This window comes from Opisthocomus hoazin, chromosome 3 (genome assembly GCF_030867145.1).
Source record: "Opisthocomus hoazin isolate bOpiHoa1 chromosome 3, bOpiHoa1.hap1, whole genome shotgun sequence".
NCBI classification, from domain to species: Eukaryota; Metazoa; Chordata; class Aves; order Opisthocomiformes; family Opisthocomidae; genus Opisthocomus; species Opisthocomus hoazin.
Window position 1 is genome coordinate 41,257,217 of NC_134416.1, and position 20,999 is coordinate 41,278,215.

The following is a 20,999-nucleotide window of genomic DNA, read 5'->3' on the forward strand; positions in this document are numbered from 1 at the left end:
TTGTATCCTGAAAGGCCTTAGAAATATGGTTGTGATTGGCATGTGAAATGTCTTTCAAAAGTATCTATTTACAGCTAGTGGAAACTATCAGATACTATGTCAGGTTTGGTGGTAATATCTGCTATATAAAAATGATAAATGTGTAGCTGAGTTTAATATGGAAAAATGGCAATGAAAAGAGACTTCCTTGAATTTTTTAGGGAGAAAAACCTCCTCTGATGGACCCGCGCACCTCAAATTCAGGTTTCACATTCTAACATAAGAAATATCCATATTTTCAATTTTTTTTTAAAATTCCTTTTTCTGTTAGTGGCAGTGATGTCAAAGATCCTCCGTTAAGCTCTTTCTATTGCTGATTGCAAAATTCAATTATTTTTATAATGGATAATTTCCTATTTATCTCTTGGGCTGTAGCAAGGAAGAAAGGGAAGTGTAGCTCTTATGCTGGACAGCCTTGTTTCGACCAGGACCCCATTAGAGGCTGTGAGTCTTTATCTTTGCATTAAAAGATATAATCCATTTTGTTAGGATTTAAGATTTCCATTAATAAAAAAATTAAACCAAACCATAATTAAGTTGTCATTCTTCCTTTCATTGTCTGTCTTTACTGTATGAAAGATGCAAAGATTCTGAGAACAAATATATCAGTATATTATGATTTTGGAAGTGATCATCGCTTGTCTTTACTTACTTTGTATTTTTATTTCAGCATGAGAAAAAATATTTAATACTCCTGCGAAATGTGATAAAATTTTTAGGTTTTCATGAAGTATAATACACTTAAAAGATTGGGAGTGGGAAGAGATTAAAATAAACATCTTGGAATGCAGATGAAATCTGTTGCATGAAGACAACTTGCATTATTTTCTTGCTCTATATGCATAACACTAGCAAAATAACTGATGTTAGTAAACAGAATTATTCCTTCTTTCTTTATTTTAGAGAAAGGCTTTTTTTATTATACCAGCATCTTACTTAGGATGCTTGGAAACAAGAATATAATAATTTTAAGAAAAAATAACTTGGAAGTAAAAAATACTTTGGGTGGTACTCTAACTTTAGGTAGGGCATGAAGAGTTAAGAAGGGAAGAGGAATGTCATAGGAGCTCTGCTATTGACTAGGCACACAGGCCCACAGTTTCAGTGTTCTCATTCCTTGCATCGAAGACACTTCTGAATGCTGTTGCTTCCTTCTTAAGATGTCCAACATCCTGGCTTTGCTTTCATTCCATTTTGGTTCTCAAGACTGTAACTGTTGTAGGCGTTGATTTATTTTCCTATTCTAATTTGTCCTTATCTCTCAAGAGCAAATGGTCACTACTGGATATTAAATAGGCATTTAGCACACTGAAAGCTCCAAATGAAATGACGGACGCTTGGGCTGGGAGGAGGGATGTTTTTGCAGCATGCTTTTTGTTCAGCAAATGTAGTGAAGTCTTCACTCTTCACCACCTCCTTTCCATTATAAATACATTATTGAACCTTACTTTGGTAGGGTCTCTGAAATTAGCATCTCGTTCTGTGACTCATGGTAGAAGAGGGTATGTTGATGTTCTCTTATTAATCACGCATATAAAGGAAAAGAGTTTTCTGCCTGTGCCAGGAGGGAAATACCAGGTTTTCATTGCACAATTGTATCATTTTGTTTGCCAGTCCTTCATGTGGACTTGTCTTTGCTGGTCTGCCACAACCACAAAGCAGTTGACTTGTATTCTTCGTAACAGTTAATCTGTGAGGTAAAGGAAACTGCTAGCACGAATGCTATCAGTGTTCCTGCAGTTGAAGAACCTACTGGATTTTTAATTTCTCTCCCTCCCTTCCCCCTTTCCTTGAAAGCTAAGTATTCTTTTTCAGCCCCCCTCTTAAATTAATTACCTGTCACACCTCCACATCTGACTCACCTATTCTGAATTGTCCCATATCAAATGTTTAGCTGTTAGAGAGAGCAATTTACTTTTTGGGTTGGTGTAGTCCCCCCAAATTAGGTGTTCTGGAACTGCAGAGGGCTGGCAGGGCTCAGAATCTCTTTTCTTATTTGGAAGTTATTCTAATCATTGCAGATCTAAATGATAAGATGTTTGGTCAAGCTATTATTACCTAACTTGGGCTATGCAGGTGGAATAAATAGTAGTTCAAAGGGAAGTGCAAAGCCCTACCCCTGAGGAGGAACAACCCCAGGCACCAGCACAGGCTGGGAACCACCCACTTGGAAAAGCAGCTTGTCAGAGAAGGATCTGGGGATTCTGGTGGACACCAGGTTGGACATGAGCCAGCCATGTGCCCTTGCGGCAAAGAAGGCGAATGGTATCCTGAGCTGCATTAGGAGGAGCATCGCCAGCAGGTGACAGGAGGTGATCCTGCCCCTCTGCTCAGCACTACTGAGGCAACACCTTGAGTGCTTGGTCCAGGTCTGGGCTCCCCAGTACGCAAAAGAGATGGATGTGCTGGAGAGAGTCCAGTGAAGGGTCAGGAAGATGATTAAGGGGCTGATGAGGAAAGGCTGAGAGAGCTGGGACTGTTTGGCCTGGAGATGAGAAGGCCCAGGGTGGGGAATTGTATTAATGTATATAAACACCTGAAGGGAGGGTGCAAACAGGACGGAGCTAGGCTCTTTCCAGTGGTGCCCAGTGACAGGACCAGAGGCAATGGGCACAAACTGAAACATGGGAGGTTCCCTCTGAACATCAGCAAACGCTTTTTTGCTGTGAGGATGACCGAGCCATGGCACAGGTTGCCCAGAGAGGTTGTGGAGTTGCCATCCTTGGAGATACTTTGAAGATGCCTGGACGTGGTCCCGGGCAGTGTGGTCTAGGTGGCCCTGCTTGAGCAGAGGAGGTTGACCAGATGCCCTCCAGAGGTGCTTTCCTACATCAGCTGTTCTGTGATTCTGTAATGGCAGTATTGCTGCCAGGAAAGCTGGCATAAAGTAGGCTTTGTTGTTTGCTTGAATTGCATCAGCTGGAGCAGTGCTCTTTTTTTTTTTTTTTTTTTTTTTTTTAAATAAAGAGGAGAAAAAGCAGGATTAATATTTAAGAGTAGTGGTTATGAACTGTACCAGTGGGATAATTTAGAGAGTTTAAAAATATATTAAAGATGAATGTGTCGATAGTATATTGCAAAGTAAAGAATAATGACTATTCAGCTTCACAGAAAACTTAATTAATCTCTGTACCCACATCATCATAATCAGAAAAAACGCTGAAGCAAAACCATGTGCAGCCTCCCCATATGACTTATGAATACACATATAGGTGGGACGCAGGCCTGTGCTGCCAGATTACCGCATTTCTGTGTTCTGTTGTGGGCTTTGCTGACAGAAGCTCCTGTTATACATGTATTCCCTGCATCATACAGTTCTGCCAAAGATTAACGGGTGGCATCTTTGACAGCAAAAGTAGGTTTTGTTAACTGTAGATCTGTTAAAGAGTACGTATGATCAAGAAAACTATTTCCAGAAGAGTGCTGATTTCTCCTACTTAAAGACTTAATTTTATTGAGATTCAGTGAAGTTTGTGGATTTTGTATGTGACTTTGCAGACATCTTAGATCATTTTATGACCTCAATATATCCATTTTACATTATTTTATTTCATGTAACTATGAACTAATGACTTCTGTTCTGAAATTTGGATTTTAAGGGACTGGATCCAGATTGAGGGGGTAAAACTTCTTACCCAAAGCCTAGGCTCCGTTAACAGGAGCAGCTGTATTGCTCCCTGCTGCTCTGTTCTGCAGGCTGGCAGTGTTCAGGCCGTAACCTCATGGTAACAAATGTGGTTAGAAATATTGGTAGGGTAATGCAGCATGACAGAACCTATTCATTTGCCCACTGTATGTGTGACTGTCGCTTTATAAGCAACTTTTGTCATCTGCAGTACAGCTGCTTACACAACTGGGGTCTATAGGTACCAGTGTCTTCAGAGGAAGTGCCCTTGGCCATAAATGTGATGACTTGAAAGATAATTCATGTGAAGTTGTCCGTGTTAGCCCTTTGAAACTAATGGGAGCTTCAGTGTCTTGATGAAGTGTTTCAGGCATGTCTGAAAGAATATTCCAGCTTTGTCATTTTAATCTGTGTTAGTGCCGACTGTTGATGAGAAACGGTCCTGCATTTGTGGAGATATTCTGTGTCTGTGCAGTTGTCAGTTCTGTTCATAGATGTTTTGTTAGTGTAGATCAGAAAGTAACGTATTAATGAGTTGATGAGGAACAGAAATTACGTTGGAACTTCTGCAGGGAGAAGAATTTGTAGGGATAAAGATTTATCTTACATAGAATTAAACTGCTTTCACTAGAAATCACTGAGGTTTTTAACTGAGATTGTTAATAAGCCTACACCTTCCTCTACAGTATTTTAGACTGACTTTAAGAACAAAAATTGTGACTACTTCATCAGTTTCTGATATGCCTTGTTCTTGGAAGGGCAAGAGGTCTATACTACAAAGTTGGGCTCATGTTGGTTTTGAGGCTCTGCAGTTTTGGAGGAGAGCATGTTTGCATTGGCTTCCTTACTTAATACCTTTTTTTTTTCTTTTTTTTTTTAAACATAAGTAATTTTGGGCACAACAAGGGAATGTCAAGATTGACTTGGTTAAAAAAATGCTGTTGGAGGTACTGCTGAAAGGGAAGTAAAGGCCAAGTTTGGTCTTATATGTTTCAGAATGAAAATATCTGGCCTGTTGCAAAGACGCTATAGCTATGCGTAGTTTGATTTTCAGGTTTCTGAAACACTTCAAGCATATCAAGTGGAATTGAACATAAGGTGGCATCAGTCATTGGAATAAACCAGTTAAGAGAGTAAAGCAAAATGTTTGGCTTAATCTTTGAAAACGGGCTGAAACAAATTTCTGTAGTGTTTCACTGTACTGGGAAAGGGAATTACATATGCTGGGAAAGTAAATATGGTGCTTTGGCAGAGGAGAGGTTCTGGGAATAATTATCTGCAAAAGCACCAAAATCACTGGAGTGTGTTTAAAACTTTGCCAGTAAAGTTAAGAGAATTTCTGAGTGTTAAAATCTGTATAAAAGTTATTTGTACGTGCTCAAAACCGACTTGTAACTCCTGTATCAACACAAAAGCACTGATATTCTCTTGCTGGTGTACATTAGAGACATGGATTGATGTATATACATGTGAGCAGTTTTTTCAAAAAGTAGTTGTTTGCAGTACTGTGTGTGTTTTGAAACAATTTCCATAATGTTTCTGTCCTTTCAATAACAGAGCTCCTGGAAAAGATAATTTTCAGCTGTGACTTAAATATTTGTTTTTCTTCACAGGATGCTTACGCAGAAAACTTCCTTTGCTAAGCCATGGCCCTGTACTTACTATTAATAAAAATATCAGTATATGTTACTGAGACATTTGATACACAAAAAAAATTGCATCGCCTTTGTTGTACCAAACTTCCCTGAACAGCCAGCTTTTTGGTAAAGGTTTTTTAGAGAGAGTATTTGTTTTCTTGTTTTTTGTAGCAAATTCTGAAATCGAGGTGTCTGTGTCTGCGAGAAATGTGAGAAGGTTGCTTAGTTTCCAGCGGTACCTGAGATCTTCCCGTTTTTTCCGCGGTATCACTGTTCCAAATTCTTCAAACATTTTAGATGATGATTATAATGGACAAGCAAAGGTTGGTTGCTTGATTTTTATTTTTTTAAAGTACTTTTTTTAAAATGTTTGCTAGTATATAACTATATCTCATGTTAAAAGTGCAACCAAATACAAATTTTAAGCATGTATTTTTTACATATGTGTGTATGTGGGGTTTTTTGTGTGTGTCTGTATATATGTATATATCTTAATAAAGTCCAGCCAAAATTACATGGTTTCTAACAAACTCCTTTGCTATGCACAGGTTTACTGGGATGATTTTTAGAGCTTATGTGGTTAGCAGTTTTGGTTTGGGTTTTTTTTTTTTTTTTTTTTTTTTGATAACTCTGTTGAATGGAGCATGCACTTTAATAATTGAAGAAGTGAAGAAAGGGAAATGTATCCCTATTTAAGAAATGCAATGGAGCAATTTGGATGACTACCCCCCCCCCTTCATTTTTAGTCTAACTTCACTAATGAATATCTGAAAGCCCAAGTACCTACTGCTGAAAACTCAATAAAATGCAGTAAATGGATTTATCAGATTATTATACCAAACTGACTTTTTCTTTGGCAGGCAATTCTTCTAGAAAAGAAAACTATGACAGTTATAAGATGCCTGTGCTGCAGTGAAGGAGGGAAAGCAGGTGCTGGGAAGACGGGCAGTAGAAAGAGAACATTTAGTTGGATGAAAGGCTAATGTGTTGGGGGCAGGGGATGGATAGTGCTGAAGAGGAGCAAGCAGGCGAAGGTTGTTCAGGATCCCCAAAGCTGTGTCGTCTTACTGATTGCATGTAGTGCTTTCTGTTCGTAATCTTGACACAGAAAAGGAATACACTTACAATACAATGTTCATTCTGAACATGATCAGGCTGTGGTGTAGGAAGAATCTGGTAACCTGGAAGATGGATTTTAAAAATGTACATGTGACTTAATAGTAAAAAGATCTTGTTAATGCTCTTGTTTCTTCTGGTAGTGGAGTTTTAGTGGCTTATGGAGAAAAGCTAGAACATATAATTAGATCACAAAATAGCTCTACCAGTCTAATGAGAATAGAAGGCAGGTATCTGTTGTAAAATGGGCTGGACAGGTATTTCTGATAGAGGTAGGGGAGGCAAAGACTCTGCCTCTGGTGAGGCCCCAAGTGCTCTTTGCTGTTCCTGTTCATCCTTATTGCTGGAAGAACAGTTCCTGTGGAGCAGCCGTGAAGAAGTGATAGTTCAGTGAGGTGGAAAGTCAAAAGCCATGTTCTTAGTGACATTAAAAGCTTGGCTCATATGTCTAGTAAAGCATCTAGATATTATTTCTCTTCCATAAACAACAAGGGAAAGAGAGAAAACAAGGTAAAGGACTACACAGAAAAAAGGGAAAATCTCCAACCAGTTCAGTCAAGGCACATGTATTTCAAAGGTTTTCAGTTATGAGACAAACTGAATTATTCTTTTAATAATTTTTTTTTTGTATGTAAAAATCCTAAGACTTGCATCTGTGTCTAAAATCTTAAACACTCCTCTGGGCTATGGGAAGATAGGCATATAGTGAGAAAAAAATAACAGCTTTTCTGTTTTCTTTCAGTGTATGCTGGAGAAGGTTGGAAACTGGAATTTTGATATTTTTCTTTTTGATAGACTGACAAATGGTGAGTTTACTTTTGCTACTTCGTTTGTGTTTTATCTCTTAGCATAACTGAACTATTGCTCCTACATTGCGGTATGTGACTGCTTGTTCACTAAAAAGTACAAGTTTCATCAGGTAATACTTTTTGATTTAATAGTCTTTAATCTAAATCTTAGTTTGCCTGGTCACTCTATTAAAATAGTGTTACTGTCAGTACTGATAATTGATTTGTAGAAGAGGTCCTTCTACTGTGTAGGCTGCTGTTCTTTCTTAATAGTAATTTGATATAAATTAACAAATAATTTTGCTCTTTTAGTCTCTCTTTTTAATTATGGAGTGCTGGTAATTTGTATGGTTATGCCCAAAAGGTCATTTATATTGAACAAGTGTTTTTCTGATAAATTTAATGTTAAAGATAGAAGAGTTCTGTTGGTTTACAGTACAATATGATGCATGTTGGTACGAATGCATTATAAGTATGACATAATATAGAATACCTAGAGAATTAGGAGTTGAGCAGACAGAAGCTGCTGTATGCATAGCTTGCACAAAATACAGAAAGGAAGAGAATATTATGATTACTTTTGTGCACCCATTGCAAATAGCAGTAGGAACTACAGAAGTAGTTGGTTAAAAAACAGCAAATAAATTATTGTTGAAGTTATGGACAGAGAGTTAGAAAAGAGATCTGTAAATGTGCTGGGCAGGAGGAGGGAGGGCGGGCTGCTGCAGTGGGTAGGGTAAAGTTTTGTATTCTAATCACAGCAATGGAAGGTGAGTTTTGAATAGAATGGAAGGAGACGAGCGAATCCAGCATCATGGCAACATTTGTGCCAGTGTGGGAAGCAAATGGAGGGCAGCTCTTGCAGGTTTTACATCAGTCAAATGGAGCTGGTAGCAGAGATGCAGTTAGAGCATTTAAAGATGGCAGAAAGAAATTAAGTTCAGAAAGGAAAATGTGGTGCAGAAAAGATAATTTTCTCTCCTGTTTTGTTGAAGAGATTCTTGGCTTAATCTAGTGTAGAGGTAGTATCCTCACAGTTTGATTTAATACAGAAAATGGATAGGAAAAAATTAAAACAGTGAGGATTTTTAATAGCATGTATATATAGATAATGATAAACTTTAGACTAGATAACTGAATGAGAAAAAGCTATGTGTGCAAGTTAACTTGTTTGTAAGCATAGCTTGTTTTGTGTTAGTTTCCGGGGAGTAATCTGAAGTCATTGTCCTTGTGGGAGGGCCCTCTCCTTAAAATGTATTTGAAAAGAGCATATTTGATACTACCCATACAGCTTCTATTGTGGAAGCCTTCCTATACCATCTGTTTTGCATCCTAAGTTAATCATTTTAGCAGGACGTTTTGAACAGGCAGTCTTGTTCTTGAAAGCTTGTAAGGGGGAGAATGCTGTGTGTAAAACTGCTGGATGAGCTGCCCTGGATGAGCCTGTAAGAAACTATTACTCAGTAAATGTTCAAAGAATTACGTATCTTATTGTGGGGAAGCGGCATGCACATGTGAATACTTTTGAACCTTACTCATAAGCTAGATTTAGCAGAAATTTTTGTCCTCTTGTACCTCAGTTTCTGTCTGTGCTAGGTCCTTTAATTCCTGCTAAATGAAGATTGTCAGTGTGCCAAAACTGAATTACCTGCCACTACATCTTGTTTGCAGAGTAAATAACGGGCAAGCTATTTCAAGTAAACATTTGCAGGGTATTTCTCTGTCTCTTAGTTTTACTTGTTCTACCACTGCATGTGATTATAATATTACAGCTATGAGTAGGCAAAGTATTGTAAGCTTGTAATAGTATACATTTCCTAGAGAAACTTAAAACTTTTTCTTTGTATTCTGGGTGAAATAAGGAGTAGTTTAGCAAAATAGTTGGTGAAAATGAGAGATGGCATACGCACGATGTACGCTAAGCAATAGTCCGTTAGCTTTTGTCTTCACCTGATTATTCTTGAATTTGGTTTTAAGCTGTATGTCTGTGAAATGTTGCATCATGATATTTATAAAGTTGAATACCAATGTAACAGGTTTGCACCTTGAAACCTGTTGCTTTTTTAATGTTCAGTAACATTTTCTTCCTATCAATTGACAGTGGACAATTGGTAAATGCATTATAGTTATGCTAAAACACTGGTGATTACTAGAGGAGATAGCTAATGGAATCTTGTCATGCAGTAAGATTTAAAGATTTAAAGATTTAAAGATTTATCATAAATTGGTGTAGAGAAATTTGCTTGTATAATTTTTGTGACCAATTTGTTTGAAATAATACATTTCTTATGAAAGAGATTTCATGGCTTCCAATGAATTAGTATTTTCATCTTATTTTTAGGAAACAGTCTAGTCAGCTTAACCTTTCATCTGTTTAATCTTCATGGACTAATTGAACACTTCCAGTTAGATACGATGAAACTTCGTAGATTTTTGGGTAAATACAGCTTTTTATTATGATGAATATTGCTGTTTATCCGCATTTTTATACCTTAACTCAAGTGCTGGTTATAGTTTAGCAATACAATTTGAAGAGTACTGATGCAGTCCAAATCGTGCAGTGATTTAAATTACATTGATTGAGACAATCTCTCAAAGTTTCTATGAATGTAGAAGTCTCCATGTTAAATCCAAACAAGTATTAGCAAGTTTAGTAGTTTTGTAGCAGATGCTGTATTGTATTTATTAAATCTAAAGAATCAGGAATATATGTGATATTGTGTGATGTTTTTATTGGGAAAGGCTAGACAGCTCCTTTCTTTGTTTTGATTTTCAGTTGTGTTAGCATGAAATTCAGAAGTTAAGATTAAATAGTTTCCTAACTGTTGAACATGCCAGCTTGGCTATATTTAATGGTGCCAATTCAATGCTGTCTCTTGCTTGCTCAAACTCTCCTACAAATAAGCACTGTACGGTGGGCATACTTTCTCCATGGAGCGCAAGACAATTTTACTCAAATGTTTGGGCCCGCAGCACTGGAATGCTTCAGTGGAAAGAACTGTAAATACGATATATATTCGAACCAAGTGGTGCTTTCACTTGACAGCTGAGAGAGCTGTCTTTCTGCATCCTCATACCACAGACACAGACGCTGGTGTGAGACTTCCTTCAGTTCTTCTGTGACAGTATCTTTTATTTAATTTTGTGGAGTGGGATGCTTTTTTTTAACTGAGCAGGAGAAACAAGTTTCTGGTCCCTTTTAGCAGGCTTTCACAGTTGCAGAGAAAACAATTTTGTGGTTACAAAGCTTGTCATTTAACAGGGGAGAAATCCCATTTTGGAAGGCTTTTCTCCCCTTTCAAATAAGGGAATTTTTTTGGTTTTGTCATTTAGCTCTCTTTCAGCTTTAAAAAAATTTCAGTTCTGTCTTGCATTTCTTGTTGTTTTAAAGTGGATTCAATTCCTTCCAGTTTCAGAAAGGTAAATGAGCTGACCTTGAGGGCTGATACATTGTAATGTGAAGAAAATCGCTGTAGAAGTCTGGTCTTAGGCTACTCAAGTTGTAACTGACTCTGTTTTGTCCTTCTTAACTTGCTTATTTCCTGGTTAGTTGATACTTAGCAAATGACAGTACTTGAAATGAAAGACCAGTTAGGAATGACTGGATTAGTTAACTGGTTATCAAAAGGTAACAGTAGTCTTAACTGCGTATGACTACTCAAAGCTGTAAATCACTAAAATGAGGTGAGACTTGGAAGAAGGCAAAATTTTATTCTAGATTTGAAATTCACCACCTTTCCCTTTTTGCTAATGTCTTCTACTTAATAGCAGTAAGAAAAAAATTCCTTAGCTGTGTACTAGCCCATCTGTCCAATCAAGGAACCTTTCTTCCAAATACAGCTTCTTAGCACAAACCCAATTAATTCTTTTCTTTTGCTACCTCTTCTACCCTACTCCAGACTAATCTGAAGATCAGATTCCAGAAGACTAGGACAGCTGTAGTGGCCCACAGTGCCACACAAAATTCACTTACTGGAACTTACTGGAATCTTTTTAAGGAGAGAAATCTGATTTTAGTCCTCAGTAGGATCTGAACGTTTTATTTTTGTGTGTATGTATCTCGTGTGTGTGTGTGTGTGTATATATGTTTGTTTATACACATACACAGTCCTTCTGTGATTTCCACAGGTTGCTTGGAGATCTGTCTCCTCCTGCTGTGTGTTTTCAAGTTCTTATTCCAGACCAGAATAGGGGGAGAGAAAATACAAAGTACTACATTCCTGGAAACATAGGTTGTTGTGCCATTCTAGTTCTGGCAAACCATGATGAAAATATTGTCCTAGGTCTTCTTTATTAAAATAAATAAGAAAATTGTAGACTTCAGGTAGCTGGACCAACCTATGAAGCCACAAAAAATTGAGGACTAAGCCAGGGACATCCTCGTTCATGCACTGGACGTGAGGAATAACAAAACCAAGCCCAAACATGCTTGGTTTTGTTTATTTGTCACATGAGATGTAAGCTATGCATTGAGTACTATTGAGATTGTGATGGTTGCACATTTAGACTTTTCATGAACTACAGCTCTTCACAAATAACATGACAGTAATGCTCTAACATTAGTCACAATTACATGGAGGCTACTGGCTTGTAAACTGAGTAGGAAAAGAAGTTGCGGGCACGTTTGTTTGAATGGGACTGACAGACTGTAGTCAGCCAGGAAAATGTGCCTATGAGGTTTGCTTGAAAGAGCTAATGTGTCATATCAGGCAAGACTTTAGAATATAGTTTGATTGCTGTGCTCCAGATCTCCTCCTTCTCCATCCTTGTAAACATTACAGTTCTTTCACTTGACATACTCAAGCTAATGTTGATGTCCTTTAAAGTATTCTAGCTATAATGTTTGAAGACAGCTAGGGAGATAGAGGAAAGAGGAGGAAAGCAAGGAAGAAGTTAAACGGGGAGTATTAAATCTGGGAGCGGTTATCCAGAGCATCATCTAAATGAGATTCTTTTATAAATTGCTTATAGGCTTTAATTTGCCTGAGTGCGAGAAGATGCCTAAACTATGTAGAAGTGGCTTTGCATGACCACTCTCCTGAAGATGAAAGAAAAGCACTTTATGACAGGAAAGCAGTGCCTAATTCCTCTGATCCTGTCTGTTTCCAAGGCATGACATGAAGTCATCTTGATGCTTTGGTAAATAGTATTGTCTTGATTTTGTATTCCAGGCTGCCACAACGTTCAGGCAGGCTAGATTATCAAAGGGAGCCTTTTCTGGGAAGTTCTCAAAGTCAAAGTATCTCAGATTACACATTGATTTCAAGTTGTTTAATTTTTGCTCTGAGCTGACTTTACAGGTAGTTGATTTCCTTTAGAAAATACTGTTTCTTCACATAAAAACCTTTTACACCTGCATCGTGGTTCACCTGATGATTTATTGACTTTGATGCTTTTATGTATGTGTAACTTGTGATATTGCATATTTCTGTGCCTAACTAGGACATATAAAATGCTACTTGAAAAAATTACTGTTTTATTTAAGCTTGGATATTTGTTATTTTCCTGCAGTTATGGTTCAAGAAGATTATCACAGTCAAAACCCTTATCATAATGCAGTTCATGCTGCTGATGTGACTCAGGCCATGCACTGTTACTTAAAAGAGCCCAAGGTAAGGGAGTGTTCTCACTTTTGTCACGGGTACCTACAGAAATACATGTATTTGTGCGTATAAATGGATTGTGTGCACCTATATACATATATGTGTATATGCACATACACACACTTTCTGTTAAAAACAAGCAAACCTAAAAACCCAACAAAAAACCTGCTTTTGAACACAAAAAGGCAGGGAATGACTCTCCATGTTGCTGAGGGTGTGGGTTCATGCTTAGCAGTATGCTGTTCTTCTTCCCCTCCTCTTAGCTGGCATTGTCTTTTGTGTGACTTCGTGTAGAACCAGAATGGGGAATTGATTAAGACTGCAGCTGTTTAACGTAGCGCTGTGCTCCAAGACTTTTACATAGAATTGTAGCCTGAGTCAGAGCTGGCAGTAATAAACCTGTGTGTTCATCATGTGGGGTGGGGTGTTTCTGTTTGGTGGTTGTTTTTTCCCCCCCCAGAAACTACCGTTACTGTTGCTTTGCTCATTCTTGATGCTAATGACTAGTATGCTTCTGCTAGAGACAACTTGTAGCAAGACATCAGGAGTTCTCTTTGGCCTTTCTTTCTAAAAAAGGGCAGTGTGTCAGACCTTAAGGAGCTGAGCTAGTTGAGCATCTGTTCTTTGCTGCCTGGGCTGCTGGCAGTCTGCTGCGAGCGATGTCTTAGACCATTTCAGGGCTAAATGCTTCCCGTCCCTGCTGTGTTCCATTGAAAAGTGTAGTGCTCTCTAGCCAGGTGAGACAAGTCATCTACCTTGATGCAGATTATCGCCAATCTGGTATTCCCCTGAACGGCATCGCTCTTTATTCTGCTGCTGAGGTAAAAACAAGTTCTGGCTCTGTGGATGTTTTCCAGAGGCTCTTTGCCCACTCCTCCCACTCAGTTTCTCAGGGCTGTGCTCAGATCAGTTGTTGGTGTGGTGAGCCAGAGACCACAGCTGATACATGATGAGCTTTTTTTATGGCATGCAGTTTGGAAGCTCTGAGAATTTTCTATTTAATACTCGTGATGGAAGTTTTGTAATGCTTTGGATACAAGTATAGACTTTGTATTTTTAGTAACATATACAGCTACTGGGTTCTGCTGCACCGAAGTACATTATAAACATGAGAGGCATGATGGATGGCGAGTGCAACAGGGAATATAAACATCGGCCCTCGTAGGGTGTCTGCTGCATTTCACTTCTGCGTGGGCAGAACTGTCCTCTCCGTTTTAGTGTGAGATAGACTTTTATTACTGAGTTTAACTCTCAGACCTCCCAGCCAGAAGTAGTAACGACTATGAACAGTGAAAATAAGTCCATGCAGTTTGATCCTGAGTTAATCAACACACACATACTTCTTGAAAATACTTGGTTTTGCAGATTTTCCTCCTTCGGTTCTTTTCCTGGTAGACTTTGAAATATAATTTTGCGTAAGAGTAGAAATCCATTCTGAACAGTTCTGAAGTCTTCCAGAGCAATAGTTTCTTCCTTTGAAGATGAAAGGTTTTTATGTTTTTTAAAATACACTCTGTATTTAAAGCAGAATTGACACATACAGACAGAATTGGTAAATGAGATGGAGAGCTAATTTTAAGAATTTGCTGCTTTTACAGGATCTGGTTAGAAATAGTACTTCATTACCAGCCAGAAAAGTAGCATTTTGTGTGCCAGCATTTTTTAAGACTGAACCTTCCCCTTCAGAAAGAATCATGCTTAAACCATTGATGAAATTCTGTAGCTTTTGGGGGGGGAATACTGTGAAAAGGCGGTGGAATATTAGTTCTACATTATTAAAGTTTTCTTTGAGTTCCTGTTGGCTTTTAATTACTGAAAAAACAAAAATGTGACAACCATGCACATTTTCTGAGGGCGTACTTGCATTGCAAACAGAATTACATTTGTTGTTTTTATCTTACAGCTTTCCAAATCTTTAACTCCATGGGATGTTCTGCTCAGTTTAATAGCAGCTGCCACACATGATTTGGATCACCCAGGCGTCAACCAACCTTTCCTAATTAAAACAAACCATTACTTAGCAACTTTGTATAAGGTAAGGACAAAATTGGTTGTTATGTTAAACCCAGGTTTGGAGAACGCCTGAGGAGTACAGGAGAGGAATATAAATTGCGATGTGTTTAGCTAGTGGTAGGTTTGAATCCAGAAGCTGTTTCCATGCCACTGGGATAAAAAAAACATGGAAGCTAACAAAGTATTCAGGATTTGCGGGTTTTAATCTCCTTGAGAAGAAGAAAGAAAAACACCACTCCCGAGACGCAATGAAACTGTCTGGTACTGCTCTTAGTATATAGCTTTTATGTATGTGTACTATATATACTATATAGTGTAAGAGAAAATCATTGATTGATACCTGTAATACCCGTTTCATTTGCAGAATACCTCAGTATTAGAGAACCATCACTGGAGATCAGCAGTGGGGTTGCTGAGAGAGTCTGGTTTATTTGCACACATGTCATTAGAAAACAGGTAGGTTTGTACAAAATAGTATAGATTACTTCAAGACGTAAGCAAGCTGTCACTTAAGAAAGACAGCCTTGCAAAACAAGCTAAATTATTGCATGGCAGTTCTGAATATGAAACATAGGTTATGATCTATTTTAAGAATTCCTGGATACTATGCTGTTGGAGCAGAGCAGTTCATGGTGCGATGCAGTATTCGGAAAATAACACTTACTGTGACCACACTGAAGAATTCAGACTATTCATATAGTCAAGCGCCTGCTTAGATTAAACTTGGCAGCCCTTTCTCATTCTGTCACCACAACTGTAGTTGAAAATGGGCCCTCTCCACCTACTTTAACAAGAAATAAGCTTTAGACTATAAGTTTGTGCATTTTTAAAAATGCGGGGGGGGGGGCAGAGGAGAAGGGAAGCTAAAAGCCGTTTTAGTCTTCCTGAAAGCTGCCAATTATACATCCTGATATTTCTGTGGATGTTGTAGGAATTTTTCAGAGAGGGAAAACAACAAAAAAAAGTAAAGTTCCGTGAAAATGCTGAATATAAATGTTGCGACTTGCATTTGTATAATGTATGTGATAAAAAGGCATGTAAGTCTAATGATGGCTGTTGTTCTTAATTGTTACACTCTTTGAATGTTTGGTATCACTAATTTCAGGCAGCTGATGGAAAGCCAGATAGGTGATCTCATTCTTGCCACAGACATCAGTCAGCAAAATGAGTATCTGTCCATGTTTCGATCCCATTTGGATAGAGGAGACCTATGTTTAGAGAACGCGAACCATCGTCACTTCATTTTACAGGTGATCTTTTTGGTAATGTCATTATAGTGTCAAAAATGACTTACTTAAAAATGGTAAATACTGCTTTTTCCAGGCTATCTCCTGCTTTCAAAATGAAGCAGAAATATCTTTTAGTCGTGTTGTTTCATTACAAAAAGGTTATTCCCTCCACTTCAATCTCTCCCCGCTCCCAGCACTTCTCCCAAGTGATGTCGTGTGTTGGTAAGTCTGATAACTCAGAGCTGCTGAAGCAAGGAGAGGTGCGTTTCCAAGACAAGGTGTAGTTCTTCTGACAACTCCAGTGCAGTCTCAGAACTGTGAAATGCTTTGTCAGAACCTGTTTCAGGAAAGGAAAGCACTACTGTTGTGAATCAGTTTTTAGCTGTGCTAGAGGGAGGTTTAGCAAGCTTCAAAAACAAAAGCCTTGAGAGTCTCTTTAGTTTATAGAAATTAAGAAAGTGGACGAGCAGGTGAGTTCAGTCCTGTGCAAACCACGAGTGAAAACGTGAACTTCAGAGCCAGAAGTGCAAAAAAACTGTTCTCTAACTTTGATATTTCTTTTTCTGAATTTATTGTTGTCTTCTGTACTAGTGAATATACTAAATATAGCGTTCCTGAAATACTTTGACTTGACTGAATTTCCATATTACTCAGAGATGATCATGAGATCTGATAGTTCCATGAGCATGTTTTAAATATGATTATAGAACATAACTTTAGCGCAAAGCACAAATGGAAGGTAGGTTTGTTATTCACAAAACTTAAAATAATCTGCTGTCAGGAAATAAATAATTACAGATGCTTCTGTTGGAGGGAAGGATGATCTAACGCTGTTATCTTAACTTACTAGATGGCTTTGAAGTGTGCTGATATTTGTAATCCATGTCGGACGTGGGAGCTCAGTAAGCAGTGGAGTGAAAAAGTAACAGAGGAGTTCTTCCATCAAGGCAAGTGAGAGCAGAAGTATCTGTTGGTACAGAATATATTTGCACTGTGCAGAGAGCGACCATGAGTCATAGGTGCTTGCAGATAAAGGGATTTGTATTTAAGGCTAATAGAAACTTGCAGTACAGTGTGGGTTTCTTTTTTTTACTTTCGTGGGTTGTACTTCTTGCAAAGGGTTGGGGTTACCCACCAAAGAGTCTGCTTAGAATCTGAATCTGGAAGGGCTGGTGCAATAGATCCTTCAGCCTGAAAGGTGCTTCTGATGAATGGTTATGCTCACTTTGCATTTACCTGGTGGTTTTGGTAAATTACAAAATACATACATCATGTATCTTCAGTATTTAAACTTTGGCTGTGAGGCCTGTTGGTAAGCAGGTAAGAGCTAGGGACAGCATTTTTAGTTGCCACGCAGTCAAGGCTACTTACTTACCTAAGCAGTTAATAAAGTTTTTAATTGACAAATGGAGTGAATTTTCTCCATTATTATTAAGAGTTTTAATAATAAAATAATGTGTGCTTCTCCTTTCTTAAGGCTAGTTTAGCTGGCTTGAGACATGCTAGTTTGTGCAGGGGTAGGATAAATGACCAACAACTGCTTTATTTGGTGCTAATCATGTGAAGCTTATTCTTGGGTAAAGGTGATGGGGAAGGAGAACGATTAATTGCCTTTGGTGAGAAATTCCTGAAGGCTAAGCTGTTCTCTTCCATATTGCTAAGGGGGGTCTTAATCTGCCATTTCTATGGCATTCTAGGAGGTTTTGCAAGGAAGTGTGTTAATCCTTCAGGAAACCTGCGATTTGATGTGTTTTCTTTAATTAATGTTTGATGAAAAATACAAAGTCTGCTGTTAAATAGACCTACTTGTTTTTTTTGGGAGGTGGGGGAGGGAACTAAATGCGTTCACCCAGCTGGAAGATACCGTCCGTGTTAACCAGCATGCACAGCTCACCTCTGTTAGTGTCTGATGGCTCTTTTTGGGTCTGGGCTTGAGGACTGAACTATTGTATTATACTTTAATTTCTTTAGGAGATATTGAGAAAAAATACCACTTGGGTGTGAGTCCACTTTGTGACCGACAGACGGAAACTATTGCCAACATCCAGATTGGTAACTGCAGTTCAGTTTATTTTAGTAATTTCTTTCAGGATGTAATTTGAAAAAAAAAAAAAAGTACCTTTTAGATGCATTTTCTAGAGGTTGTACCTGCTCTGTGTGTGCGCAGCAGCGCTTCGTTACAAAGAGCAATTTTTCTCTGTTCGCTACACAACATTTCTCCCTTAAGCCAAGAGGTTCATCTGGTCCAACCCCCCTGCCGAAGCAGGGTCACCTACAGCAGGCTGCACAGGACCTTGTCCAGGTGGGTCTTGAATATCTCCAGAGAAGGAGAATCCATAACCTCCCTGGGCAGCCTGTTCCAGTGCTCCGTCACCCTCAGAGGGAAGAAGTTCTTCCTCATGTTCAGACGGAACTTCCTGTGCTGCAGTTTGTGCCCATTGCCCCTTGTCCTGTCGCTGGGCACTACTGAAAAGAGCTTGGCCCCATCCTCCTGACACCCACCCTTGAGATATTTATAAGCATTTATTAGGTCCCCTCTCAGCCTTCTCTTCTTCAGGCTGAACAAGCCCAGCTCCCTCAGCCTCTCCTCATAGGAGAGATGTTCCAGTCCCCTCACCATCCTTGTAGCCCTCTGCTGGACTCTCTCCAGTAGCTCCTCATCTTTCTTGAAGTGGGGAGGCCAGAACTGGACAAGAACTGGTTCCAGCTCTCTGGGTTCAGCTCTCGGGAATGTTGGCATTCCTGCTGAATCCAGCCGTGAGAAGGGTGGTGGGCAGGGGTTTGATGGAGAACGGTGAATAGCCATTACACTATTTTTTTTTTTTTTTTTCTCACTTGAGTTGGATTTAACATAGTAAAATTTATTAAAGTCACTTATGTAGATTGAATGGAACTCAGTTTAAAACATAGTCAAGAATAAATTTAACCACAAATATGGTATGAATTAGTGCTTTAAATTCAAGACAAAACTGATCTCTTCTGTCAGCTGCGCTGTTTTCATTTAGGATGTTAGAAAATGATACATTTCTGTAATTGACAGATCCAGTTTTTTCTTACCATTGCATTTTTCATTCATTGAAATAGACACTATAAATAAGCGCACATGCACATACACCCAGACATGTCTGTAAATGTTTGTGTGTTGATACTTTGTGGCCTTTTTGTTTAAAAATTTCTGTAATTTGTATTTTTAAGTATTTTTAGTCAACTTAATGTTGTGAAAAGAGCATCTTCTCTTTTTTTCCCCCCTGTGTAATATAGTTCAGACTGTCTGTAGGTAATTTGTTATAAAATATTTCTTTTAGAAATTTAGGTTTTCTGAATGAATTTGTGTGGCTCAGTTGCTGATGTTTAGATCCCTCCCCTGCCACATGCTCCAATATTTTCCTTTATTTGGTCACTTCAGCGAAAGGAAGGAGGTTAACCTGTCATCCAGTAGGATGCTGTTCTTTTGACTGACTAGTAAAATCCTTTACATCTTGAGAGATGATTTTGTAAAGAAGCCTTAATGAAATGAATTTTTAAATGCACGCTGGAGTAGTCTGATGCATTGTTTATTTTTTGCTACTAAATTTTGTTTAAAATACTTAAATTTTTTTTCTGTTTTTTTTTTTTTTTTTCTTCACTTGGATACGTGTGCTTGTTTCCGAAGGTTTTATGACCTACTTAGTGGAGCCGCTGTTTGGGGAATGGGCCCGGTTTTCAAACACCAGGCTGTCGCAGACAATGCTGGGGCACCTGGGGCTGAACAAGGCCAGCTGGAAGGGGTTGCAGAGGGAACAGTGCGGCAGCGGTGACGACGGCGACCCCGCTTTTGAGGAGATGGACTCAGACATATTACCTCAGGAACCTCGATTGTCCTGACCTCAGTCTTCATGACAAAATTGCCTCTTCTCGTGGTATCTGCACGGTTGGGTTGAAGGAGATACTTGCCAGCCCAAGGTTTTGGTAGAATGGTAAAATGATGCCAGCATTATTTATTTCCAAGTTTTCCTTTGACACGGACCATTTGAACCAGAGGGGTTTTTTTTAAACCGCAAGACCTGACCATAGAGCAATATGCATACGCCTCCGCTGGTGTTCGTTCGGAACCTTGAATATGCAAAGCACAGCAGTGACTAAGCCTTGGAGGAACAGTACGAAAGCTTCGTTGTGCCTCACGGCTTTGGGGTTTTGGGGAAATTTGGAATACGGTCTTCAAATCTAAGACTCGAGATGGATTGTTCCACTTCCTTGGAGTTTAGCAAGACTCGCGTAGAAGCGTTGAAAGCGTACCTTCCACTCAGTCCCTGTTTTAATACGGAAATGTGAAGTGCCCATCCTCTGCTGCCTCTGGCGAGACTCGATGTTTACAAATGTACTCTGCAACTGTTGGTTCTAGACTTAACCTTTGCGCATGGCTGTGAAGGAACCACTAACTTGGGGTTTTTTGCTTTTTTAAAAGAAAAAGATCAAATCTGAGACTGCAGCTCTCGTTTCTTTGGATGCCAGAAGAGCCTCCCATTTGCCATAATTTTGTTTGTGCACTGGGAACTGAGCATTCATCATAGAGCACAGCCAAGCTTTACTCCAGTGCTGTATGGGAATGCAGTTTTTTAACGGCGGGAAACACTTCTGAGTTTGGGAGGGGAAGGGGGCGGGGGGGGCGGGGGCGGGGGGGAAGCGTCCGAACTGCATTGCGATTCTGCAGTGGAAACATCGCATGTTGTTTTCACTATTGTACACTTGAACTGCACATGCAAGAAAAAGGTGGAATGTCCAAACACCATAAATCAGCTCAGGGTATTTGCCAATCTGAAATAAAGTGGGATGGGAAGCGTGTCCTTCAGAACAAGGGTACAAATGCCCCTTTCGCTGCAGCGTGCGTGTATGTGTGGGTGTGTGAGTCTGGTGGGGACGGGGGAGGGCGGGAGGGTACCGGGAAGGGTTTGAACGGCAACATATTATTT

General features: G+C 39.0%; 1 protein-coding gene across 3 annotated transcripts in view; it reads left to right on the plus strand.

The window, feature by feature from the left end:
- The window catches only part of PDE7A (phosphodiesterase 7A), a 78,136-nt gene extending 57,463 nt beyond the window's left edge, over positions 1-20,673 (plus strand). For 2 of the 3 annotated variants that reach the window (XM_075416058.1, XM_075416059.1), the window contains 10 exons: positions 5,473-5,624; positions 7,160-7,223; positions 9,547-9,642; positions 12,717-12,817; positions 14,712-14,843; positions 15,186-15,277; positions 15,927-16,071; positions 16,901-16,997; positions 18,022-18,102; positions 19,703-20,673. In XM_075416058.1, coding sequence (XP_075272173.1) covers positions 5,473-5,624; positions 7,160-7,223; positions 9,547-9,642; positions 12,717-12,817; positions 14,712-14,843; positions 15,186-15,277; positions 15,927-16,071; positions 16,901-16,997; positions 18,022-18,102; positions 19,703-19,914 — 1,172 coding nt within the window. In that variant the 3' untranslated portion in view covers positions 19,915-20,673. The remainder of the gene's footprint in view (positions 1-5,472; positions 5,625-7,159; positions 7,224-9,546; positions 9,643-12,716; positions 12,818-14,711; positions 14,844-15,185; positions 15,278-15,926; positions 16,072-16,900; positions 16,998-18,021; positions 18,103-19,702) is intronic. The other variant, XM_075416060.1, reaches the window with a different exon arrangement.
- The last annotated feature ends 326 nt before the right edge of the window (positions 20,674-20,999 follow it).